This window comes from Microtus oregoni, unplaced genomic scaffold (genome assembly GCF_018167655.1).
Source record: "Microtus oregoni isolate MIOR12 unplaced genomic scaffold, Mior012 000045F_ref0000178, whole genome shotgun sequence".
In the NCBI taxonomy this organism is placed as follows: Eukaryota; Metazoa; Chordata; class Mammalia; order Rodentia; family Cricetidae; genus Microtus; species Microtus oregoni.
In genome coordinates, this window is record NW_024543219.1 from 3,421,877 (window position 1) to 3,448,396 (window position 26,520).

The window sequence follows — 26,520 nt, forward strand, 5'->3', positions numbered from 1 at the left end:
ATGGACACAAGTCCAACCGCTCTTTACATCTGGGTTTTTTTTTTGTTTGTTTGTTTGTTTTTGATTTTTCGAGACAGGGTTTCTCCGTAGCTTTTGGTTCCTGTCCTGGAACTAGCTCTTGTAGACCAGGCTGGCCTCGAACTCACAGAGATCCTCCTGTCTCTGCCTCCTGAGTACTGGGATTAAAGGCGTGCGCCACCACTGCCCGGCTTACATCTGTTTTTTTTAACTGGGCAGTGTTTTCCTAATTTAAAGATGTGTGTATTCTGTGATTGGTTAACAGTGGATGGGGGGTGTACTATATATGCCCTCCCTCCCTTTTGTTGTTTTTGTTTCGTTTTGGTACAGCAAAGTAGGTTCACAGTGCTGTAGTGGTTTGCTAAGCTCCCTTAGCACCCTAGGGTCTTCTCACTCCCGGAAACATTCCCACCATCCTGGGAAGGCTCTGAGCACCTGTAGCCTCAGGCTACCCCTATCCCTTCTGTCCTGCTCCAGTCCTAGGGATTCTGTTCTCAGACTTCCTGGTGCTGTCCTCTCCTCCCCAGCCTGTCTTCAGTGACTGGAGTGAGCCTTTCCCATCCTCCAGTTTAAATTAGATTTCTCTGTTCCCTCATTAGCCTGCCGTTCCTTCCTAGCATCTATCCGAGAGCACTGGAGGCCTCACTTGTAGCCCAGGAAGACAGCTTTGTTCTAGCCGCCTCTTCCTGGAACTCTGAGCCAAGCAAGCACAGAGATGCCTACAGCAAGCCAAGGAACTTACATTTCAGCGTGAAAATGTTCATGTCATTTAGTACCATTATAAAATGTTGCTTTTAAGGCCTGCATTGTAGTCCTTTATTTTATCATAAAGAGCTGGACTGAGTCAGATGGTGGTGGCGCACACCTTTAATCCTAGCATTCGGAAGGCAGAGGTAAGCAGATCTCTCTGAGTTTGTGACCAGCCTGGTCTATAGAGCGAGTTCCAGGACAGCCACCGCTATGCAGAGAAACTCCATCTCAAAACAAACAAAAGGTACTGATTTCTTTGGTGTAAATTTTAGAAGTAGAATTATGAGTGTAATAGCATTTTTATAGTTTTACCTATGAGTTAGTAAATTGTGCTTAAGTATCCATCCTTGCTCACCTTGACCAAGAAAGCACTGGGGTAGTTGTTTCGCCATGTTTGCTCCTGGTAGTGGGAATGGTCCTGGCTTTAAATTGCTGGCAGTTGTTACATTGTTAGAGTTCCCGCTGAGTGTCCAGGCTGACTTGCTTGTATTCAGACCACACTTAAGGGTGATTTCCTCTCTAACTCTCAAGTCTTTGCTGACTTTGGAACCCCACTCAATCTAAATTTGCAAGAGAGCTGGCAGTGGTCAGGCAGATGGGGGAGACAAGCTGCAGGCACCCTGGAGCCATACTTCCCCTCCCCACTGCAGCTGCTCGTGTGCAGGGTGTTCTTCCTCATAGCCTTTAGGGAGCTGAGCGCCTGACCTCTGTCTGCTTTCACGGCCTTTGGCCTGATCCCAGCCCTCAGTCCGGGGCAAGCATCTTCTGTGTGTGCCCTAATGGGAAGATTGCTGGCAATTACAAATAGATCTTACGTAAAGCCTGTTTTCTCACCCTGCAGTTCTCTGGCACACTTATGTATTGTTAATGGTATTTTATTCTTTTGGAGGGCCTATCACCCAGCTCCCAAATAAATCACACATGGAGGCTTATTCTTAGTTATGAATACCGGGCCTTAGCTTGTTTCTTGCCAGCTTTTCTTAAATTTTCCCAACCACCTTTTGCCTCTGGGCTTTTTCCTTTTCTTACTTGTTTGTATCTTCACTTTCACTCCTTCTCCGTGGCTGGCTGGGTGGCTGGCCCCTGGTGTCCTCTCTTCACCTTGCTCCCAGATTTCCCCTTCTCTTTACACTCTCTGCCTGCCAGCCCCGCCTAACCTTGCTCCTGCCTCATGTCAGCTCTTTAGTAAACCATCAGGTGTTTTAGACAGGCACAGTAACACAGCTTCACGGAGTTAAACAATGGAGCGTAAACAAAAGTTACACCCTTAGAATACTATTCACCAACAGCTGTGTAGTTGTCAGCTGGGCTCCCAGCTGTAACACAGATGCATCTGAGGTTAAGAATCATAGCAACGTGACAGGAGGGGTCTTGGGGGTGAGGCTCTGAGTTCAGCCTTGGGTTTGCACAACTGTTGGGGACTTTTAAAGACAATTTGGGTTGCCAACAAAGCATTTTGTGGATATAGAGTAGAGGAGGGACTAGAGAGATGATGCAGTTAAGAGCACTGGATTTGATTCCCAGCACCCACACTCTCACAACTCTCCCAGCTCACAACTCTCTGTAACTCTGGTTCTAGGGGATCTGACTCCCTCTCCTGGCCTTCTCAGGCACTGCATGCACTTAGTGCTCAGATGTACATGCAGTTGTTTAAGTTCCTTACATCTTTGCTGGGCTATGTAGCACCAGCCTCACTGTCAGGGGCAAGGTGCTCAGTGATGCCCAGGTGTCAGGCAGACAACTGTAAAGCACCTCCTGAGTGTGCTGGCCATGTCAAGGCTGGCAATACCCCCCCGCCCTGGGGCTCACTGCCTGGAGATAGATAAGGGCAGCTGCAGTGAGCAGGAGGAATGTGGCTGACATAGGGGACTCGTGTGTCTTGTCCATCCTTCACCAATGGCATTTTTTCATCCAGGATCATGCCCAGGAGTAGGTGGAGCAACAGGAGCTTCCACTCCACTTACTGTTTCTCCTAGCGCTCCTCCCAGGCCAGGACCAACAGGCCTGTCAACCAGCACAAGACCACTAGCAAAACTGTGTGCTGTCCATCAGGAAGAAAGAAAGGTGGCTTTTGTTAGGATCTGTGGTGCAGCCGCATCCGGCAGTTTCACCAGAGAAGCGTGTGTAGACTATTGAGGCGAATACTCCTGCATCATGAGCTATCTGTGGAATAGTAAGGATGCCTGCCTGCTTGGTGGCTGACACGTGGCTAGAACATGTTAGGAGGTGGTGGCACCACCCAATGCCATCTGCCATATTTTATTAAATCGCAGGGTCTTGTCCTTTGACCAGCTTTCAGGGTTCTGATCACCTTTTCCATGGAATCACATAGATAATATTTCCCCAAACCCAGAGACCTCTGGGTTGGATGGACATACATTTGACTGGCTATGATATTAAAAAATTATTAGTCATGTGTTAGACATAAAAGTTGTTTTGTACAAGAATAGATAATTAACCACAAATTTTGCCCCAGCCAGCAAGTCAGCATTCAGTGTAAATTTGACATAATTTCATTTGGTTTATAAAAGCTTTTATCCAGCAAAAGAGCCTTGACTGGTGACATTTGACGTCTAGGAGTCCCAAGAATGTGGCAGAATAGAACAGATTGAACCTGGTCGGCTCTCACTCTCGGGGTGTCTTAGAGATGGCTTCAAGGAAGGCTGTGTAGCTCCGCCACCTTCTGACTTTGACTCCAGCCTTCGTTTAGCCTTGCTGTTGCTTCCTGGTTTTCTGTTTTACTTTGGAAATGTTCTGGCAAGCAGAGGCAGCCTCCCCCCGCCCGCTCCCCCCCCCCCCCCCGCCCGCTTCCCCCCCCCCCCCCCCGCCCGCTCCCCCCCCCCCTGACTGGAATGAGCCAGGGAGTTTTGCTAAGATGGCTTCTGGTTGGACATATTCACAGCTCTGCCTCGGGGTGTCCCAGGAGAGAGAGCAGAGAATCTGAAGCAGAGGCCCGCCCCTCTTTGAGATGCCATTGATGGTTTCAGGGTCTTTCCCCAGAGAGGAGGCTCTGCTGCCCTGGCTTCCCTCTCTAGCGCTTCTCCTTTCCTGCAAGTTCTTTCTGCCCCCTTATCCACTCGCTGACCCAGGGAAGTCCTGGGCGTTCTTCCTAGTGTCTGGATATCCTACTTGGGTTGGCGGTGTTTGTAGCGCTAGACATTGTGTTAGTGGGGCTTTCCACAGCGCTCCTGCTTGTGTCGAAGTGCTTTTGCAGCGTGCGTTTTCACTGCCCATCTGCTGAATGTGGAGGTTCTCTCGTGCCGTTGCCTTGACACAGGGACTCTTCCGGCAAGCTTCCAGATGTGGCCTCCTGCATCTTCTTTGGTACCCGCATCTGTGGCCTCCAGCTCCTCTTTGGTGCCCGCATCCCTTACTCCTTCCAACCTATTACTGGTTCAAGTGTCCTGCTTCCCTGTCCCCACACTCTGTGACCTTCTCCTTTCTGGCTTTTCTCATTGTCATCCGAGCCACATAGTCACACCCCCACTGCCCGTAATGCCTGCGACCATTTGGTTCATTCAGTGCAAGCTGGCCTCTTGGTTTTCTGGATTCCTGTTTGTGTGGGTGCTGTGCTTGGAATCCCAGTAGATTCCCTCTACTAGGGATTAGAAGGGATTACCACCTCCATCCAGTTTGTCCACAGTTGAGCTATGGTGTTGTGCAGCTGAGTTCAAGGGGTAGAGGGAGCTGTCCCCTCCACTTAACTATAGTGTAACATTCTCACATAGGAAACTGAGCCATCAGCTCCCCACCCAGAGGCACTGTTGTTACTTGGTTGTGTGAATTTGTTTTTTTTGGTTGTTTTTTTTTTTTTTTTTTTTTTTTTTTTGGTTTTTCGAGACAGGGTTTCTCTGTGGCTTTGGAGCCTGTCCTGGAACTAGCTCTGTAGACCAGACTGGTCTCGAACTCACAGAGATCCACCTGCTTCTGCCTCCCGAGTGCTGGGATTAAAGGCGTGCGCCACCACCGCCCGGCTGGTTGTGTGAATTTGTAACTTCTTGTTTTACAGATTTTCAGACAGTCAAACAGCACATGAAGCTGGCATACCCTCTGCTGCTTGTTTCATCTGTCTCTAGATAGAAGCAGAACTTCAGCTGGGGTGTGGTAGCTGGGTAGTTTAAAAGCAAATACTGCCATGATGTCCGTCATGAACACTTAAGTACACTGCTCTCTAAGTGACAGGCACAGACCATGGGCTGGAGAGATGGCTCCTGGGTAAAGGGCTGGTGTACAGGGTCAGCCTGGGCCACGCCGTGAGGCCTGGTCTCTAAACCCACCACTTTTATCACACAGGGAAATCTTCACCTTTGTTTGAGAGATTGAAAATGTTCATCCAAGATGGGCACAGTGGACACATCTGTCATCCCAGCCCTTTGACGTCTGACGTCACCCTGGACTGTACAGTGACAGTCCTATCTCAGAAAACAAAAACTTGAGAGCCAGAGGCAAGTGAATCTCTGTGAATTCAAAACCAGTGCTACAAGAAAAAAAATTTTTCAACTAAAAATACAAAAATAAGTAGTTTTGGGCTGGAGAGATGGCTGTCCTTAAAGGCTAGACTCACAACAGAAAAAATACAAAATAATTTCCTTTGCATGGTTCATGTTTTAAGATCTTACATCTGTCACAATAGTAAACAGTTACTTGTGGTCCACTCTATAGCAGGCATGGGCTTTGATCTTAGGATGTTTGACAAGGGGACTATGAGATGGCTCAATAGGGAACAGCACTTGTGGCCAAGCCTGGTGACCTCAGTTTGATTCCCAGGACCCACATGGTGGGAGAAAACTGGCTTCTACAAGTTGTGCTCTGACCGCCACTTGTGCCCTTGTACGCACGCGCACAGACACACACACACACACACACACACACTCACACTCACAAAAGGTTCACATAGGGATTAAGGAACCTCCTTCCCTTGGCAGCATAAAAGATGGCTGGCCTAGGATTCAGGCTCAAGTCTTTCAATTCCTGCATTTCAACCCTGTGCCAATTGCAGAATGAAGGGACTCTGAGAGCATCCGTGTGCAATGGCTTTTTTTTGGACCTCTGGGTAAAGAATATCAGAATGCAGTGGACATGGTCTCCGTGAGCCACCCTGTCACAGCCCAGGTGGCCTCAGCTGAACTATTTCACCTTCTCCCCTCCTCTCAGCACTTACTCTGCCGTGGGCACAGCTTCCCTCAGTGTCAGAGCCTCCTCTCGCCCCGCAGCTGGACTAGAGTAAACTCTGTGGTATTGCACACTGACCTCGGCACCCACATATGACAGCTGGACTAGAATAAACTCTGTGGTAGTGCACACTGACCTCGGCACCCTCACATGACAGTTGCTATGGCTACAGCTCGGTTCCAGAGCAGAAAGGCGCTTGTTTTGTTTTGTTTTTAGTAAATGCTTACATTCTAGTTGAATTCTGAGTATTTTTACACTTGCCTCTCAGAGAATGCCTGGGTTTTAGAGGTCTCTCTACCAATTTACATATTTGTTAACCCCCCCACAGCCAAAGCCTCTTTCCAAGGCAAAACAAAGTGTACATCTTCTGTGTAACTGGAGCCAAGGAGAACAGTCCACACAGCTGACACTGAGGTGGCTTAGGTTTAACGCTAGACAGAGAAGCTTGCCACTTCACTGAAGGGGCACTTTCCAACACCTCCTTTTTAAACTTTATTTTTATTTTATATGTATGGTGTTTTGCCTGCCTGTGTGCGCAGCGCTATGGAGGCCAGAAGAGGGCATCAGATCCCCTGGAGCTCAAGTTCAGATGCCTGTGAGCCACCTTGTGGGGTGCTCCGAATCGAATCCAGGTCCTCCAGAGCCACCAGTGCCCTTAACCACTGAGCCATCTCGTTTTGAAAGTATATTAGGTAGCCCAGGCTGGCCTTAAACTGACAGAGATCTGCCTGCCTCAGCCTCTCAAGTGCTGGGATTAAATGCATGTGCCAGAAATGAATCGTCCTAAGGGAAGTTGTCAGTGACTCGTGGCCCTCACGCCTGTTTTTCAAGCGGTGGGGTAAATCTTGAGCTGGTCATTTCATGAGTACAGCCATTACAAGGTCTCCTCCAGGGCTCGGCTCCAGGACCCATGGATACTAAAATCTGAGATTGCTCAGGTCTCTTCTCCATGAACTGTAGTCCTCCTCAGACTTGGGCCATCTCTAAGTGGCTTAAAGTCCAGTGGGAGTGTAAATGCTTTAGGAATACCTGGCTTATAGTCCTGGGATTGCACCCAGGGTCTTGGGCATTAGGCTGGGGTTCAGTCACTGAGCTGCGTCCTCAGCACTGAGCAGCTGTCACATTCTATTAGTAAATAACAAGAAGAAACTCCAGGCCGTCTCTTCAGTTAGCATGTTCATTGTACAAAGAGCAGGTTCCATGGTGTCATTTTTGTGTGTGTATCCTGTACTTTGAACACTCCCTCCATTATCCTGTCTTTCTTCCTCCTGATGCCCCAATTCCTCCAACTTCCATGTCTTAGATTCGTATTTTTAAATTTTCACTATATAATCTGTATATATGTGTGTTTGTGTGGATGTATGTATCTGCACAGTATGTATGTGCACATGTGTAGTATTTGTGATTGTAGGCAGTGTGGGCATGTGTGTGTACAGAGGTCATAGTCCTCATTTTCCCTCGGGACACATAATCCAGATGCATGCAGGTATCTGGGGCTTTTGTGTCTCCCTCCCATCTCCCAGGTAGCAGCCCTGGGATCATGAATGCTCACGCTGCTCCAGCTTTGCAAGGCTCCAGGAACTCAAACTCTGTCTTCGCACGTGAACCTCAGTCATGGAGCCCTCTTCACAACCCTTTGTGTTCACATAGTATTAAGGCTAGGTTCTGCCAATGGGAGAAAACATCTTTCTGAACTTGGCTAATTTTGCCTCATGGGATGATCTCTGATTGCATCCGCTTTTGTTTTTTTTAACAAATACGACTTTGTTCTTCTGTATGGCCTAGTAAAACTCTGCTGTGTTTATCTTTGTCTATTTATTGATGGGCAGTCAGACTGGTTCCGCAGTTTGTTGTGAATAGTGCCTCAGTGAGCACAGGTCTGCTTATTGTCTGTGACCTCGGTTCCTGAGGGAACCCAGGAATGTAGGGCTGAGTCACAGCACTTCTGTTTCTAGCTTTCCTGAGGAATTTCCACCCATACGCCCATAGGAGCCGCATCAGGCTACATCACAAGCAGCCCTGTTCTCCTCGACATCCTCACCAGTGCTGGCCATTTGTTTCCATCACGACACCCTGCACTGTGTGGAGTGCAGGGGCTAGAGTAGCCTGTGCAGTGTTTCGGTGACTGCGATGGAGAACCTTCTTTATAGGTCTCTGCTGTCTGTACTTCAGAGACCTTCCAGTCCACTTCCTCCTTCCTTGATTGATTTGGTTTTCCAGGTGTTTAGGGGTTTTTTGTTTTGTTTTGTTTTTTTTAAGATTTTATTTATTTATTTATTTATTACGTATACAACATTCTGCCTCCGTGTATTCCTGCGGGCCAGAAGAGTGTGCCAGATCTCATTACAGATGGTTGTGAGCCACCATGTGGTTGCTGGGAATTGAACTCAGGACCCCTGGAAGAGCAGACAGTGCTCTTAACCACTGAGCCATCTCTCCAGCCTGTTTTGTTTTTATTTCTTTATAGATTTTGGAAATTAAGTTCCTGTCAAATGTATAGCTAACTATTTCCCCACCCCCTCACCACCCTGTAAGCTTTCTCTTTACTCTCATACTTACTTTGCTATGCAGGAACCTTTTAATTCCACAAAATCTCATTCTTCAAGTCGTTCAATTATCCTAGTCTATCAGAGTCTTTTTTCAAAAAATCCTTGCCTGTGCCTATATCTTAAACTGTTTTGTCCTAGCACTTCTGAACTCTTCCATTAAGGTCTTTGATCTCATTTTTTCCTTTTTTAAACAGAGCAGAGGGTAGGTCTAGTTTCATTCTTCTGTGTATGGATATTCAGTTTTCCAGCTGTCTTTTCTCCAGTATCTGTTTGGGATACCGTGTGTGTGTGTGTGTGTGTGTGTGTGCGCGCGCGCGTGCACGCGCGCGGTTTTTCAAGACAGGTTTTCTCTGTGCAACAGTCCTGAAACTTTATAGACCAGGCTGACCTTGAACTCACTGATATTTACCTGCCTCTACCTCCACAGTGGACCACCACATCTGGCTCAATTATTTAGTTATTTGAAACAGGGCCTCACTATGTAGTGTCCACATTTTTAGCATCCACTATGTAGACCAGGCTAGCCTCTAACTCACAGAGATCTGCTTGCCTCTGCCTCTTGAATGCTGGGATTAAGGGTGTGTGCCAGTACCCCAAGTTTTTGGACCTTCTTGATCAAGGCTGGTTAAATCCATAGGTCCCAAATTCTGATAGAAGAATATATCAGACACAGACAACTGAGAGAGCTGTCCGGTTGTGTACACAGACAACTGAGAGAGCTGTCCGGTTGTACACACAGACAACTGAGAGAGCTGTCCGGTTGTACACAGACAACTGAGAGAGCTGTCCGGTTGTACACAGACAACTGAGAGAGCTGTCCGGTTGTACACACAGACTACTGAGAGAGCTGTCCGGTTCTACATACAGACAACTGAGAGAACTGTCCGGTTGTACACAGACAACTGAGAGAGCTGTCCGGTTGTACATACAGACAACTGAGAGAACTGTCCGGTTGTACACAGACAACTGAGAGAGCTGTCTGGTTGTACACAGACAACTGAGAGAGCTGTCCGGTTGTACACAGACAACTGAGAGAGCTGTCCGGTTGTACACAGACAACTGAGAGAGCTGTCCGGTTGTACACACAGACAACTGAGAGAGCTGTCTGCTTTTAACCTATAATGCCATAGTGCGTATTACTAGTTGCCTTCGTGACTCTGGTTCCCATGACAGGACCTGAGGAGCCCTCTTGGAGCTTATGGTCCAGCTTCATCCACCAGGCAGAGTGTGCTGTCTGCACCTTTTTCTAAAGCCAGCTTAATTTTCTTAAAGATCTTAAAATAGTGTAGGCTGTTGGAGGTGGAGAATAGTGTTACTGTTATTTGTACATTTCTGAGGAAGGAGCTCTAGTTTGGTTGCATGTATGAATGTAACCACTCAGCAAGCAGTCTTTCCCTTTTTTCCCTTTTCTCTTTCTTTTCAGCATATTGTCCTTCCTTTCTTTGGCACTATGATGATGTGGGATTCCCCCCGTATGCTGTGAATGTGTTTTATTACCATTAGTTAATAAATAAGCTGTTTTGGCTAATGGCTTAGCAGAGCAAAGCCAGGCAGGAAATCCGAACAGAAATATTGAGAGAGAGTAGGCGGAGTCAGAGAGATGCCATGTAGCTGCTAAAAGAGAAAGATGATACTGCCAGTACCTTACTGGTAGGCCACAGCCTCGTGGCAATACACAGATTAGCAGAAATGGGTTAATTCAAGATGTAAGAGCTAGCTAGGAATACACTAACGTCATTGGCCAAACAGTGTTGTAATTAATATAGTTTCTGTGTGATTATTCAGGTCTGAGCAGTCGGGAAATGCACGAGCAGTCTCAGTTTATACTGTGATGCCTGTTTCATTGCTTGGGTGGACTTTCAGACTACAGGAAGCCATGCTGGCTGTGGAATCACAGTTTTCCAGCAAAGTGAATTTGACAGTGTTTATTTGCCAGGCAGACAGTCTTAGCCATTCTGCAGAACCCAGGAGCATGGCATGCACACCTCAACCTGCCCTGGCTGCACGCTGAGAGCATTGCTGTAACTGCAGGACCCATGGAGCACAGCATGCACCCCTCAGCCTTCCCTGTAATGGGAGTGTAGTAGCTTCGTTGAAAATAGCAGTCTTGGGCTGAAGAGATGGCTCAGAGGTTAAGAGCCCTGCTGCTCTTGCGGAGGTCCTGAGTTCAATTCCCAGCAACCACATGGTGGCTCACAACCATCTGTAATGAGATCTGGCGCCCTCTTCTGGCCTGCAGGCAAACATGTGGACAGAATACTGTATACGTAATAAATAAACAAAATCTTTGGTTGGTCTCTTGGTTTTGAAAGATAGATAGCCACAATTTAGAGTAAGGAGGAGTAAGGATCATGCTCATTTCCTGGTTCTAAGCATGTCTTTGTCTTGAGTCATTCTGAGGGGTTCTGCCAACCAGTGAGACCCCAATGTCTGGAGCAGCTGGAGCTGGGCAAAGAGGTTGGTTGGGACTGGCAAGACCCTCCTGGAGCCCCCACAGGAGTCTCAGCTCTGGACCCGCAGCTCAGGGTGGAGACTGGCCATGGCGGCTGGATACAGTGGCCAGTACTGCTGCCCTTCCATGCCCTCTCGAGTAGCTCTCCACAGAGCAGTTGGGTTGTCTGTTTTAGTTGAGGGTGCAGAAACATAGCTCTCACTTCACAGGGAATAGGACACATTTATTCTGGAGCCAGAATCAGAGTGATGATGGTTACCCTGAATACATGTTCTAACTTGGTAATGGTGTCATGAAGTTTTATAGTAACAGAATAAAGACAGTCATAAGCCAAGGCACCTTCTAAGTTGGTCGGTGGAAACATCAGGTAGACAGGGCAGGAAGATCTCAGCCATTGGCCTCGTGCCATCTGATGACATTCTGAGCCTTTGGGTGGTGGAAGTTAGGGATCTGTTTGCACATCCAAAGGGATTTACCTCATGTCTCAAGGATTGTTGGTCACTCACAGGTGGACAAGGAATGGCAGCTAAAGGAAGTTAACATAGCGTGTGATACGGCAGAAGAGAGGACACAGGTCCAGGGCCCTCTCCCGCAGCGGCAAAGCCTTACTTGCTTGTCTGTGTGCCATGGGCAGGATATGCTAATAGCACTTTTGCCTTTATTTCCCTAATGTACAAATAATGCAGGACTCTAAGGAGAGTCTTTTCTGATGTCGCCGCATAGGATCCCTGTCCCTGCACGTATGTCCTTCCTCCAGCCCTGAGAGCCTTCAGTGTGCATCAGATGAAGACCTAGAGGCACTAATTCAAATATTGGTGGCAGTTGCCATGGAGAAAGCTGCAGCTAGAACTACACATGACTGGTCCTCTTCATTGTTTTATAGGAAGGTACTTTGTATCTCGGTTCCCACACATGCATCACATCAATTTAAGGCCCCTTTAATTAATTTTTCTATTTTGTGTTTATATGCCGCGTTCAGGCACATGTCATAGTGTACATGTGGCAGTCAGGACAACTCTTGGGAGCTGGTCTGCCCTGATGCACGTGGGATCTGGGGACTGAACTCTGCACTTCAGATCTGTGCCCTAGCTGAGCCATCTCAGTGGACCAGGCCTGTTATTTAAAAGGCCACTTATCCATCTCTCTGACCATACACATGGCCTCCTTAGAAGTAGAGGTGTCTTGTTTAGAAGGATTGGGAGGTTGGTTGGTCCTGCTGGTGGAGGCTCTAGTGTATGTCTATCAGGAGGATGGTTGGTCCTGCTGGGGGAGGCTCTAGTGTATGTCTATCAGGAGGATGGTTGGTCCTGCTGGGGGAGGCTCTAGTGTATGTCGTCTAGGGTGAGTTGGTGTCACCTGAAGTTGTTAGAGCCAAGGACTTCCTGCCTGCAGCTGGTGGAGGGGCTGCTTTTCTACGCCTGGAGTAGCTGGCTGTTTGTGTGTCCACGTCCGTCCATGAGTGATTTTGTAAGGGCCTTTTCTGTCTTCTGTTGTTGCTGGTTTCGTTTTGTTTGTTTTCTGATACAGGGTTTGTCTGTGTAGCCAGTGTAGCCCTGGTTGTCCTAGAACTCACTCTGTAGATCAGGCTGGCCTCAAACTCACAGAGACCCACCTGCCTCTGCCTCCCAATGCTGGGTTTAAAAGTGTGTGCCACCACTGCCTGGCAGATAAAAATATTTTAACCTGAAGAGCAAGTTTAAGTTTATCCAGGTAAAATTTAGGAGATCAGATCATTTGAAATTTAAGATTAACAGGTGGGTGTGTCTCCCGGTGATGTACAGAAGAGGCAGTAATTGTCAGTTTTTAAAGCCATCCTGTGGCTTAAAAGCAGCAGTGACTTGTCCTTGCTTATGACCCTAGGTTGGCTTGGCCCCCCTGGGCACTTCTGCTCGCTTCCATGTAGCCCAGTCCCAACTGCCCAGCTGGGGCTGGACGTGCACAATAGCTTTACTCATGGGTCAAAGCTGCAGCAGGCTGGCTGGGTCAACTGGGTGTCTAGCAATATGGTCCCAAGGAGAGGAAGCGGAAATGGCCAGGCTTCACAAGGGCGAAGCCCAGAACTGGCATAGAACTGCTTCATCCCAGTCTTTTGTTTGGGGCAAATGGAAGAGCCTCAGCTTGTGCAGACGGGCAGAGCGGGGGGCGGGGAGGGCTTGCTGGCACTCATGTTTGGTCGCTCACATAGCCAGGGACACAAGAACAGAAATGTGGGCTCATAAACCGTCAAGTATGCATGCAGCTGTGTAAAAGCTTGTGGGGGTTGTGGATAGATTACATTGACTAAAACCTTACACCCCACATTCTTGTGTTTGGGGTGGCAGAGTTGTGTTTTGTTTTGTCAGGCATCTCTCAATCTTGGAGTTTATAGAGTTGAAAGGAACTTTGTAGCTACTTGTCTCACACTCTTCGGATTCAGTTTTAATCTGGAGAATTTTTGTGATCTGCCCGTCCATAATTAGGAAATAAAATAGCACAGGCAGTTTTATCACAGTGAGACTTGAAGTAAATATGTTCTTGTCTTTAACCAAAAAAGAAGCCATTAATTCAAAATGAAAACAAATTAAGGCAAATTTATGCCTCATGCTCTAATTGAGCTTTGTTCACGAGCCTGCTTGGTTGTTACCAGGAGACAGTGAGTGTTCCCAGCCTTGCTCGCCTTGGTATTCTGCAAGTGTCTGTCTGTTGATAGAATTGTGATTGTTGGGGTTTCTCCACGCCTGTGCTGTGTGTACTCCGGGAGTACACTAACCAGCCTGTGTTGTGTGTACTCCGAGGGTACACTACCCACCCTGTGCTGTGTGTACTCCGGGAGTACACTAACCAGCCTGTGCTGTGTGTGCTCGGGAGTACACTAACCAGCCTGTGTTGTGTGTACTCCGGGAGTACACTAACCAGCCTGTACTGTGTGTACTCCGGGAGTACACTAACCAGCCTGTGTTGTGTGTACTCCGGGAGTACACTAACCAGCCTGTGTTGTGTGTACTCCGGGAGTACACTAACCAGCCTGTTCTGTGTGTGCTCGGGAGTACACTAACCAGCCTGTGTTGTGTGTACTCGGGAGTACACTAACCAGCCTGTACTGTGTGTACTCCGGGAGTACACTAACCAGCCTGTGTTGTGTGTACTCGGGAGTACACTAACCAGCCTGTACTGTGTGTACTCCGGGAGTACACTAACCAGCCTGTGCTGTGTGTGCTCGGGAGTACACTAACCAGCCTGTGTTGTGTGTACTCCGGGAGTACACTAACCAGCCTGTACTGTGTGTACTCCGGGAGTACACTAACCAGCCTGTGTTGTGTGTACTCCGGGAGTACACTACCCACCCTGTGTTGTGTGTACTCCGGGAGTACACTAACCAGCCTGTTCTGTGTGTGCTCGGGAGTACACTAACCAGCCTGTGTTGTGTGTACTCGGGAGTACACTAACCAGCCTGTACTGTGTGTACTCCGGGAGTACACTAACCAGCCTGTGCTGTGTGTGCTCGGGAGTACACTAACCAGCCTGTGTTGTGTGTACTCGGGAGTACACTAACCAGCCTGTACTGTGTGTACTCCGGGAGTACACTAACCAGCCTTCTCCGTTTCTAGAAATCCAGGCTTGTTCTACCCAGCTCCTCCCCTACAACTCTGTAGATAGACTCTGACAGACATCATAATGGAGAGAGGCTTTTTAACTGTCTCATTTAAATTAGCCTCAAAGTAAATTTTGAGAAGAAAAGTATCAATTTTTAAATTAATTATATTTATCTGATGTATTGTTTGGCAGGGATGTACATGTGTGGAAACAGCCTGCAGAAGCTCGGTTTCTCCTGCTAACTCAGGGCGTCAGTCTCAATGGCCTACGCCTTCTCCTCCTGAGACAGCTCACTAGCATGATAATCTTTTATTCATTTTTTTTACAGATTTATTTTATGTGCATGCATGTTTTGCCTGCATGTATGTCTGTATACCACGTGTGGTATCAAAGAGGGCGTGGGTCCCCTGGAACTGGAGTTACTAATGGTTGTGAGCCATCATGAGGGCGCTGGGTCCTCTGCAAGAGCAACAAGGGCTCTTAAGCACTGAGCCATTTCTCTAGCTCCAAATTTTTTATTCTTATTTGTTTATTTTTGCTTGCCGGTGGTTTTACGATTTCTACAGCTTCAGAACCATGGCTGTTAATCTATACCAGTCCTTTTTTTTTTTCTTGAATAATTACTAATCTTATTTTGGTGCTGATGAGATAGAAGATGCTACTGGCAAAGCTGACCATTTTTCTTGCTGGTTTAGATTTAGAACAAATTTCTTCCTCATTCCCCACATATAAGATACCTTTGAAAATATATTTTCCTCAGCCGTGGTTAGCATACAGCCCCAGGGCTAAAGAGAATGGTACGATGAGCAAGCTGCAGCTTCCCCAGCAGACTTGGAAGGTGCTGTCTGCACCAACGCGCTACATGTGCTGGGCCGCACCACACACGTGTGAAGCCGTAGCTCCCTTTCGTGTCCACCCATTGAAACCGCGCAGACTGCTTCCATTTTCTTCCCTGTTTCTGGCTTTGCTTGAGCATGTTCTCAGGGCCCATGCTAAGCCCTCCAGGCTCTCTCCAGAAAGTACAAAGGCAGTGGAAATAGTCTCACATGGGTCCCCCCTGGGCCATGTTTCTGGTTAGGGCTGACAAATGTCAGTGGGATATTCTGAAACACTGTGTTCCACTGTGCTTCCAGAAGGTTCCTGGAAGCCACTTAGAGAAAGGCAGTCAGCCTGAGAAGGACAGTGGGTGGAGCCGGAGGCCTCGACCACTGCTTAAGCCTCTCTGGCTTCCTCCATTCCAGCCCGGCTGGACCGGGGGGGGGGGGGGGGGGGGGGGGGGGGGGGGGGGGGGGGGGGGGGGGGGGGGCTCATTCTTCCCTGCGCTCTTGTTCTCCACGACATGGAGTCCTTTAGACTGAAATAAGTCACCGTCACCATGGTCTGCGGACCCAGCCACTCTCCCAGCCGTGGAAAGAAATCACAGGTTCTGTGAGAGGCTCAGAAACGGGCAGCCGCAGACCGATGCAGGCGCTGGAAGACCAGCAAGGCCAGAGCACTCCGTTTCCAGTCCCAGCCAACCCTCATTGTTGGAGTGTTAAAGCATGGGATACGGCTTCCTCACCAGGAAGGGGTGGGAGAGGATCTGCGTAGGAAATTCTTTCCTCCATACATAATAAATTGTCACTGAATTGAAATAACTCGCAGTTACTAGGGATGCTAGTGAAACCATTCCGCTGTACAGCAACTGGAAGTCCAGCCTCTGCCTGCCTGGGCACTGGGTGAACCTGTAACAACAGATTCGCTCCCCCAGCAACCCCCAGGCCACAGAGAGTGAAGTCACTGGCATTTCCATTATGTCGGGAGGCCTCCCAGCTGGTTGGTTCTTGTCATGTGGGTAGTCAGGCAGACAGGGCAAGGCTTCCTAGCTTGGACAAAGAGGACAGTGAGTGACGATGCAGCTGCCGCAGAAGAGAAGCTGGGCAGGTCCCCTCACATGAGAGGCCAGCCTTGAGCGACTCTGGCAGGGCATCAAGAGGGCAGCTGAGCCTGGTGCCTAGGAATGGAGTACAGCAGCCAGGGACTTGACCCGACTGGGCTGCGGGGCAAGAGAATGAAGAAAAACAACCAGACACAGAAAAACAGAAAAGCTGGTGTGGGGGGTCTGGACTCTCAGGTGGAGATAACCGTGGTGTGTCTATTATATGGTTGAATAGAAGCAGAATTGCTGCATACAGCTGAACAGATGTGGTTACACAGCTGGATAAACAAGGAGGCGGGGTTTACAGTGTACGGCTGGTCCAAGGAAGCGGGTGTAGCTGCTCTCAGTGTGCAGTTTCTGTAGGGAGCAGTGTCCAGGCACTAATCATGGTGGTGGGGTGGGCGGGGCTATGGTGGACATTCTCTGTACATGCTGTTGGCGACCCCATATGGACCAAGAGGGAAGACCTGGCCATTTCCATGAGCCTAACCTGGGCTTGTAATCTAGATAAAGCCAGAGGTAGGTATTCAGGGCTGGTGAAAGGAGCTTAGCACATTGTTTTAGGTAATTGTGGTTAAAAGAATAAAATAAGAAGTATTAGAGGTCTTTGATCCCAGGTGCTCTTAAAATGGACAAATATCTTTATATCTTCTACCAGAGACACTTAAGGGAAGTATTGCAGCTGACGTGGAGATCTCCTTCCATCCCTAGTGCAGCCCTAGGTAGCTCCGCTGCCCAGATGAGGAAACACGTGCTCAGAGTCAGAGTAGGTAGATTTGTGAAGGCTGCGCAGCTGCACAGCAGTGAAGAGTGGGCTGTGCGCATGTGTGCATGTGTGTATGCATGTGTGTGCGCATGTGTGTGTATGTGTGCGTGCGTGTGCGCATGTGTGCGCGTGTGTGTGCGTGTGTGCATGTGTGCGCATGTATGTGCGTGTGTGCATGTGTGTGCGCGCGTGTGTGTGTGCATGTGTGCATATATGCACCGAGTAGCTTGCCTCTGTCTCTGAGCTCAGCACGGCTTTTTGGAATGGTCAGAACACTGGCTTAGTCCTCTGAGAAAGGAGGAGAGGCCAGGTTCCTCTGCTGGAGTTCAGCCACACTGGGTCCTCTGGAGACCCCCTGCCGCACCCCGTCATAGTGTAATATGTATTGTCCTTGCTTGCTGAGACCTACGCTCGTGGTGGACTTAGATTCTGAGCTTCCTTTAGCTCTTAACACACAAGTGTGGGGGGCTGGGGGTGGAGCTCAGCGGTGGAGCATTGCTGGCCTATGTGAGGCCCTGGGTCCCGTCCCCAACACCACAAAATGAAGCAAGAGCCACAGTCGTTTGGAATATGTGCAGGAGCACATTTGAGAGTTGGTGTGTAGAAAGTATGGATTTGCTAACCGTGTGGAGATGGACAGACAATGCAAAGGGCAGAAGTGAAGGTTTTATTTATAAACTTGGCTCATGGATGTCACTTGGGTTCCTGATTTCAAACATGCCTGCCATTCCAAGTCTTGCCCTGAGGTTTCACTAGACTCCTGGCCAGGTCCCTATATCCGAAGCACAGTAAGCTCACAGAGCTTGACCTCATATACAGGTGACAAGCTCTGTCTTCTGCTGCCGCTTCCCTGCTGTTGGCAGGTCCTGAAAGTAGGGAACTTAGGCAGATAGCCCACCCTGCAAGAGACAGACAAAGCAGCTGATTCCTTATTGCCAAAGGCCTGTGGTTAGGGGCAGCTCCACTTGGCACATTTTTAGTGGGAACAAAAGACTTCAAGTGGTGTGCTGAGATGCAGTCTTAGGGCAGCCTTCCTCCGAGTCCTGAGAGTTGTGTAGACATGACCTCATAGCTTAGCCATGAAGTCGGGAAGCTGAGATGTCATCACCAGCTCCAGGTGAGCCGGATAGTGCTTCACGTCTGAGCTCTGCTGCCTCCCCTGCAACTGCAGATGGTGAACACTGGCCAGCCTGCTTCTTGAGCTCTCGCTTCCGCCCCTTCTCTCTGTAGTGGCACCACGGACCTCCATCTAGGCTCATCCCTGCAGTCTTGTAGAATCCCAGATCTGGCCAGTGACTTTACAGTGAGTCTAGCCCCCCCCCTTTTGTTTTACCACTCCGCTGTCATACAGCCAAGAACAGAGAACAGGATTTAATGTTGATGACCACATGGTTAGTATTAAGTGCTTGGTTTGTTCTAGGCACCGTTTGAAGTGGGTGGATGAAGCTGTGTGTTGTGGCGATTTAGACCCTGCCAGATTACTCACAGGTTTCTCCCTCTAAGACAGGTTTTCTCGTGTAATTCTGGCTGTCCTGGAACTTGCATTGTGGAGCAGGCTAGCTTCAGACTTATAGAGACGTGCCTACCTAGTACACCACCATACCTGATTTCTCCCCGGAAGCAGACTGGAATAAATTTTCAGGTGCCAGGAACGGCAAGGACAGTGCCCCCCCCCCCCCAATATTTCTCTTCTCCACAGCAAGCCTGCCTCCTGCTGAACACCTCTGTGTGTCCCCTGCTGCCATCCTGCCCCCTTTTCAGTGCCTTCTTCCCACATTTTCCTCTTACAGTGCTTGGTACCCTCTCACAGCCCCCAAAGACTCAGGGGCTTAGCTCTGCCCCCTTCTGCTTCCTTTTTCTCTACCCCAGAGTGCCTGAAGACTGCACCCCACAGTTGCCCCAGCTCTGTCTTGAGACTGTGTATGTCCTGGAACTTGCTCTATAAACCAGGCTGGCCTCGAACTCATAGAGTTCTGTCTCTGTCTCCTGAGTGCTGGGATTAAAGGTGTATGTCACCAGCAGCCGGCCTACAAACACTTTTAAGGGACATGTCCTGTGCAGACAGAGCTCTAGGGGCTTCACAAAGACTGCTATACTCCTTACTGCTGTAGATGGCAGAGGACATTGTCAGCAGGAGCCCTTCAGTAAGCATCTCGTAAACAGCTTCAGCAGTTTCTCCCTGTTCCCACCCGGTGAATCTCTGCCGATTCCAGAGTCAGCATAGAGCTGAGCAGCTGGGATCAAGGCCAGTTTCCTACTGCCAGCGTACTTCATTCTAGGCACCGTCAGGGGCCCTGCACGTGCTTGATCCAAGCTCTTCATGGTAAATGGTGTGGGGTGGACAGATGGTTGCAACCACCATGTGTGCTCCAGGTCTTCTGCAGCACGTGGCAGGGCCCCAGCAGCCACAGAGAGGAGTCACCAGGGCTTGGTGGTGGTGGTGATGACAGTGACATTGGTGATATCCCTTGCTTTCTTTCTTCCTAGGAGATGGCTGGCAGAGCTCTCAAGCAAACAGGCAGTAGGAGTATTGAAGCAGCCTTGGAGTACATCAGTAAGATGGGCTACCTGGACCCCAGGAATGAGCAGATTGTCCGGGTCATCAAGCAGACCTCCCCAGGTGAGGGTGACTGTGAATTGGAAATTATTGTGGTCTGAGAGTGGAGCCTACACAGGGAGTCAGACCTGTCCCTGAAAGTTGATCTGGGGTTGAGGGTCAGTTCTGGTATTTAACCTCACCTGACCCTCTGACCCCTCTTCATGGCCGCCTATGTTACTATCTAGAGGGTTTATGTGTCTGTTGAATTTTTCCAATCTTTAAGCGGGGGCGAGGGGTAGTTCAAGTTTTTAAAACCTTTTATTGGGCCTAGGGAGAGTCTTCGAAAAGGAAGGCTTTTCCAACTCCAAGCACACTTTTCTCACCTCCGGTAGCAGGCAGCTCTCAGGGCTGCAGCTGTGAACAGTGTGTCAGCTCCGGAAGGACAGAGGCTGCCGGCTCTGCTTCCCCTACTGCCCGGATGCTCCTCTCCAGAGGTGGAGTGGATGGGCTGTGGTTCCTGGAGTGTGATAAAGGATGTGTGTAATCCCTGCTCGGTAAAGACCTCAGGAACAGCCTACATGAGGACATCTCAGGGGCTTTTGAAGTGTTTGTGTTGTTAGGCGATATACAGTTCTGGTTTCTTTTTTTTTTTTTTTGGTTTTTCAAGACAGGGTTTCTCTGTAGCTTTGGTGCCCGTCCCAGAACTAGCTCTTGTAGACCAGGCTGGCCTCGAACTCCCAGAGATCCACCTGCCTCTGGCTCCCGAGTATTGGTATTAAAGGCATGCGCCACCACCGCCCGGCCCAGTTCTGGTTTCTAGAGAAAAGGAATTTCGCTCACCAGCTCTGACTGGCCCTCTTTCTTGGGTCTTGGCATTCTGGGGTCTGTCCCGGAGAACAGTGCTGCGAGTGGTTAAGACACAACCTTTGGGCGTCAGGGTCCTCTGCCAGGTGGGGCAGAGCAGAGGAGTCCACGTAGGAAAGTGAAAGGAACCTCTGTCTTGTCCAGGCATCACTTTAAATGAGGAAAGATTTTCAAAATGGAGAAGCCAGTAGTAAGGAAGCAGCAGCAGTCATCCGTGTGCCTGGTATTTGTAGAGAGGGGGACACTTTGTGGGTTGTTTTTAAGGAGTTTTTAAAAGATTTTTATTTTTAATGGTGTGTGTGTGTGCACACACACTTGACTGCAATATTGTGCTAGGACAGAATTCTCAAAGGCTGGAATTACAGGCACTTGGAAGCTACCTGATATGGGTGCTGGGAACCAAACTTGGGTCCCCTGCACTCTTCCTATCTCTCAATCTCCTCTTCATGGTTTTGCTCTTAGTTATGTTGGGTATATATTATCTTGTTTATCCTTAATGAAGACAGAAACCCAGCAAATCTCTAATTTGGGAAATAGGCGAAAGGAAAATGTTTGTTTGGACAGTGGGTATAGTTCTGCCCTTTCGAAACCATGACAGTGAGTAAACTTGGCTCCCCCAAAGAACTGCACGTCATGGAGAAAATGGAGTTGACTGCCCAGGTAGCTCCCTAGCGTGGCTGGAGCCTGGCCTTGGGTGCTGTGCCCTCTAAGACAGGGGACGCCCTCTGACCTATGACTTTGCAAATGCTCTTTGACCTTCAACACCATCGTCCATCTCCCCCTACCTTGCCTGCCGCCTTAGAGCGCAGTTTCTGCTGGGACTCTCAGTAGACCTTACACGTTTGCCCAAAGCTGGGGCTAGTGTGAGGACCAACCTGTGAGGAGCAGCCCACTGGCCCTATGTGCTTTTAAACTGACTTTTCATTCTTTCCTCTGCAGGAAAGGGCATGGTGCCCACCCCGGTGACACGGAGGCCCAGTTTCGAGGGCGCAGGGGAAGCATTCCCATCTTACCACCAGCTGGGAGGTGCAAACTATGAGGGCCCTGCTGTGCTGGAGGAGATGCCACGTCAATATTTAGACTTCCTCTTCCCGGGGGTCAGCCCGCACAGCGCCCCTGGTCACCAGCACCCTCCCAAAGGCTACAGCACAGCGGCGGAGGCTGGCGCACACTTTCCGGGCACACACTATGGTCGTACTCATCTGGTAACGGAGCAGCCTGGATATGGGGTGCAGCGCAGCCCCTCCTTCCAGAGCAAGACACCACCAGATGCCTATTCCGGCCTGGCCAAAGCCCAGGGTGGCCCTCCTGCCAGCCTCGCCTTCCCTGCCCACTCTGGGCTGTATACCACTGCGCACCACAAGCCGGCCACTGTGGCTCCCGGGGCCCACCCACTGCATGTGTTGGGTGCCCGAAGCCCCACCTTCGCTGGCGATAGCCCCACTCAGGCAGTTCTGACACCATCCAGGAACAGCCTCAATGCCGACCTGTATGAGCTGGGCTCCCCAGGACCCTGGTCTGCAGCCCCACTCACTCGCCGCGACTCACTGCAGAAGCAGGGTCTAGAGGCCGCCCGGCAGCACGTGGCCTTTCGGACAGGGCCCAGCAGGACCAACTCCTTCAGCAGCCCACAGCCCGAGCCCTCACTGCCCGCCCCCAACACGGTCACCGCAGTGACGGCTGCGCACATCCTGCACCCTGTAAAGAGTGTGCGTGTACTGCGACCCGAGCCCCAGACAGCCGTGGGTCCCTCTCACCCTGCCTGGGTGCCTGCACCCTCAGCACCTTCCACCGAGAGCCTGGAGACCAAGGAAGGCAGCACAGGCCAGCACCCACTGGACGTGGACTATGGTGGCTCTGAGCGCAGGTGCCCTCCGCCACCTTACCCCAAGCACCTGCTGCTACCCAGCAAGGCCGAGCAATACAACCTGGATGTGGATAGCCTATGTGCCGGTGTCGAGCAGAGTCTGCGTGGGGGCGCCGAGCAGGACAGGAACGACAAGAGCCACAAGGGTACCAAGGGAGACAAAGCTGGCAGGGACAAAAAGCAGATCCAGACCTCCCCGGTGCCCGTCCGCAAGAATAGCAAGGATGAAGAGAAGAGAGAGTCCCGCATCAAAAGCTATTCCCCCTATGCCTTCAAGTTCTTCATGGAACAGCATGTAGAGAATGTCATCAAAACCTACCAGCAGAAGGTCAGCCGGAGGCTGCAGCTGGAGCAGGAAATGGCCAAAGTAATTTTCCTCTTCCTCCTTACTCTGTTCCAAACTCCCCGTCCACTGTAGCGGCTGTGCACCGTCACCACACGTCCCTCCCATAGACCCCCGCGTGAGCCAGACACTTGGAGAAGCCACAATGTGTGGCCTCCCTTCTGAGGACCCTGGCTGCAAGTCAGTCAGCAAATGGATTAATGTGTGTCCTTACTTTTGAAGAAAGCACATCAAAGATTACCTGCTCTTAACATTTAAAAAGAATGTTTACAAAGTTTTCTAAGTTAGATATTTTAGAGAGAAATAAAATATTGTTGGTCCATTTTTCTAATTTGGATCATAGTGTTTTGGGGCTTGTTTCTTTGAAACCACATGTCCACCTGTAACCCCCATAGAACTGGGTCTCCCAGTCCTGCTGCAGCTTCAGATGCCCAGGAGATAGTGTGTGTGTTTGTGTATGTGTGTTGTATTGTTTTAGATTTTCTTTTCATGTGAGTGTTTTGCTTACATATATATCTCTATACTATGCTTGTGCCTCTGAAGGTCAGAAGAGGACTTTTGATCCCCTGGAACTAAAATTATAGACTAGAATTACATGGTGAGCCGCCATGTGGGTGCTGGGGACTGAACTGGGGACCTCTGAATTTTATGACATTATTTTAAATTTAAATGTGATAGTAAATGCCTGGCGGCAGTGGCGCAGGCCTTTAATCCCAGCACTCCGGAGGCAGAGGCAGGCGGATCTCTGTGAGTTCGAGACCAGCCTGGTCTACAGAGCTAGTTCCAGAACAGCTGAGGCTGTTACACAGAGAAACTGTCTCAAAAAACCAAAAAAATAAGTAAATAAATGAGATACTAAATTTACATTACACAAACCAGTCATTTCAAATTCTAAAACTTAAATTTGTGTTCTCATTTCCTTTAGGTCCAGATCCATTGCTTGTTTTGTGTTTCCTCATTTTCTTTAAGCTACTGAAGTGGTTAGTGACTTCAGGGGGAGATAATGATAATAGTCAGTGGATTCCAGGAATGTTTTCCACAGATATTTACTTAGTCGTAGTCATGGTAGTGGTTTTCCATGGGTTTTAGGAACCCAAAGTCACGTAGAGAAAGACTTTTCGTTGATTCCATATCTGCATACGTGTGGATGGATGTTGCACACAGAGGTGGATGTCCACATTCAGGTTCACAGATCAAGGCTGGTTGGTGTCTTGCCTGTAGTCTCGTAGACTCGTCATTTTGAGGAGTCCTCGCTGTTCCAGGGTGGCCCTGCCCCACACTTGGCTGCTGTGGGTCCTTCTAACACTACTCTCTGGTTTTCCTGTGTGCAGGCTGGACTCTGTGAGGCTGAGCAGGAGCAGATGAGGAAGATCCTCTACCAGAAGGAGTCCAACTACAACAGACTCAAGAGGGCCAAGATGGACAAGTCCATGTTTGTGAAAATCAAAACTCTGGGCATTGGTGCCTTTGGAGAAGTGTGCCTTGCCTGTAAGGTGGACACTCACGCCCTGTACGCCATGAAGACTCTGAGGAAGAAAGACGTCCTGAACCGGAACCAGGTGGCCCACGTCAAAGCCGAGAGGGACATCCTGGCTGAGGCGGACAACGAGTGGGTGGTGAAGCTGTACTACTCCTTCCAGGACAAGGACAGCCTCTACTTCGTGATGGACTACATCCCTGGTGGGGACATGATGAGCCTGCTCATCCGGATGGAGGTCTTCCCTGAGCACTTGGCCCGATTCTACATCGCAGAACTGACTCTGGCCATTGAGAGTGTCCACAAGATGGGCTTCATCCACAGGGACATCAAGCCCGACAACATCTTAATCGACCTGGATGGCCACATTAAGCTGACAGATTTTGGCCTCTGCACCGGATTCAGGTGGACTCACAATTCCAAGTACTACCAGAAAGGTACTGCTTCAGGCCTTCTGTGTGCACCACCTGCACCCACATGGGGACAGCCCTACCAGGCAGTTGCATAGTCTTTATGCTACCTACTCATTTCACAATTACCTGTTGGTGTGTTTACTGTGATCTGGAGTGGCGTCTTCCCTTCCTAAGGGAGCGGTATGATATCTGTGAGGGTGTTTTCTTTGTTAGTGGACTTTCTTGCAATAGATTTTGACCATTGAAGGGTTCTTTCCTCCACACTGCCCTATTAAAAGAAACCTTGGAAAATCAGTCTCAAAGCTACTGGAGTAGTTCAGTGAGAGAGGGCTTCCTGCATGCAGCAGGCCTGGGTTTGCCAGTGGGAGGAGAGCGCTGAATGGCCAGAGTTAGGTTTTCTGTCTAAGCTGTGGACTGGCTGCAGTGCTGACTCAGAAGTGATGTTCTTTTCTGCTCTTTTCTGTCACCACACCTTTTCCCCTGGTAAAGGGAACCACATCAGACAGGACAGCATGGAGCCCGGTGACCTCTGGGACGATGTTTCCAACTGTCGTTGTGGAGACAGACTGAAGACCCTGGAGCAGAGAGCTCAGAAGCAGCACCAGCGGTGTCTGGCTCACTCTCTGGTTGGGACACCAAACTACATCGCGCCCGAGGTGCTTCTCCGCAAAGGTATGCCAGCCTGCTCCCTCCCCAGCTCACTGCCTGGCCTTGTAAGAGCTTCAGCAGTAGGTGTCCAGGACTCTTAAATATTCCTGTTGTACTTTTGTGCTTAGGAATGCCTGGGAGCTTGATGGTTTCCCTAGCAACAAAACTCCATCATCTTACCTCTCATCTGGAGGGGCCTTTGCTTTCACCAGGATTAAGCTGATGTATTCCCTCACCCTCTAACTGAGGAGTATGGGTCATGGGCTTTCCACCTGAGGTCCAAGGAAATGACTCTCCAACTAACTGACTTTCAGGGCCGGCTAGGGGCTGGACAGATGACTCATTGGTAAGAGCATGGACTGCTCTTTGAGAAGACACAGGTTCAATTCCCAGCCCCTCTGTGGTTGCTCGCAGCTAATAGTAGTCCCAGGGGAATCCAGTGCCCTCTTCTGATCTCCACAGGCACTGCATACACATGCTACACACATACATGCAGACACAAAAATAAATTAATAAATGCAGTCAGCGGATGAAACTGTTGGGGGTCTTAGGGCCACTGCCCTCCCTAGCCCACCATTTTCAAGCTCTAACTGATCTCTCCCTTGTCCAGGCTGGATTACTCCATGTCTGGCACACAAATGAATTCTCCATGTTAGGCCCAAAACTCCTAGGAGGTAATAATATGCAAACCTTTATGGGCATCAGATTACTAGTTGGTGAAATTGGTTTCCTGGATAGATAGTCTGGACACAGTGTTTGCTTCAGACCTGGAGGAACCCTGAGTGTGTCTTTTGTGGTCCACTGAGACAGTGGGCTGTCAGCTTGACCTTGCAGCTAATCCAGACACAGTCTTTCTGTTCACATTGTACCGTTAGACCTAGTCTGACTGGGTGCAGGATGAGATTTTCCTTCAGTGTGGTGCTGATACAGGCTGTTGATCCATTCAGCCCTGTACACAAAGGTATCTCCTGAGAGCTTACAAATGCTAATTCTGGTGCCCAGGAGAGGTGCCACACTCCAGCCGTGAGTACTGTTTTGTATTCTGTAGCAGCCATCAGTGCCAGGAGGTAGATGAAGGTAGAGTCCAAAGCCCCTCCTGGCTGTTCCTGCTCCAGAACCCACTAGCAAACCTGGCTGGACTGAGATATGCGAGTACATGAGAGATAACTGA

The 26,520-nt window shown here is 49.5% G+C and overlaps 1 protein-coding gene across 1 annotated transcript in view; it reads left to right on the plus strand.

Moving 5' to 3' along the window:
- The window catches only part of Lats2 (large tumor suppressor kinase 2), a 49,743-nt gene that overhangs the window by 17,904 nt on the left and 5,319 nt on the right, over positions 1 to 26,520 (plus strand). Inside the window, exons 3-6 of the mRNA XM_041633966.1 lie at positions 19,686 to 19,818; positions 21,541 to 22,835; positions 24,143 to 24,725; positions 25,191 to 25,373. Coding sequence (XP_041489900.1) covers positions 19,686 to 19,818; positions 21,541 to 22,835; positions 24,143 to 24,725; positions 25,191 to 25,373 — 2,194 coding nt within the window. The remainder of the gene's footprint in view (positions 1 to 19,685; positions 19,819 to 21,540; positions 22,836 to 24,142; positions 24,726 to 25,190; positions 25,374 to 26,520) is intronic.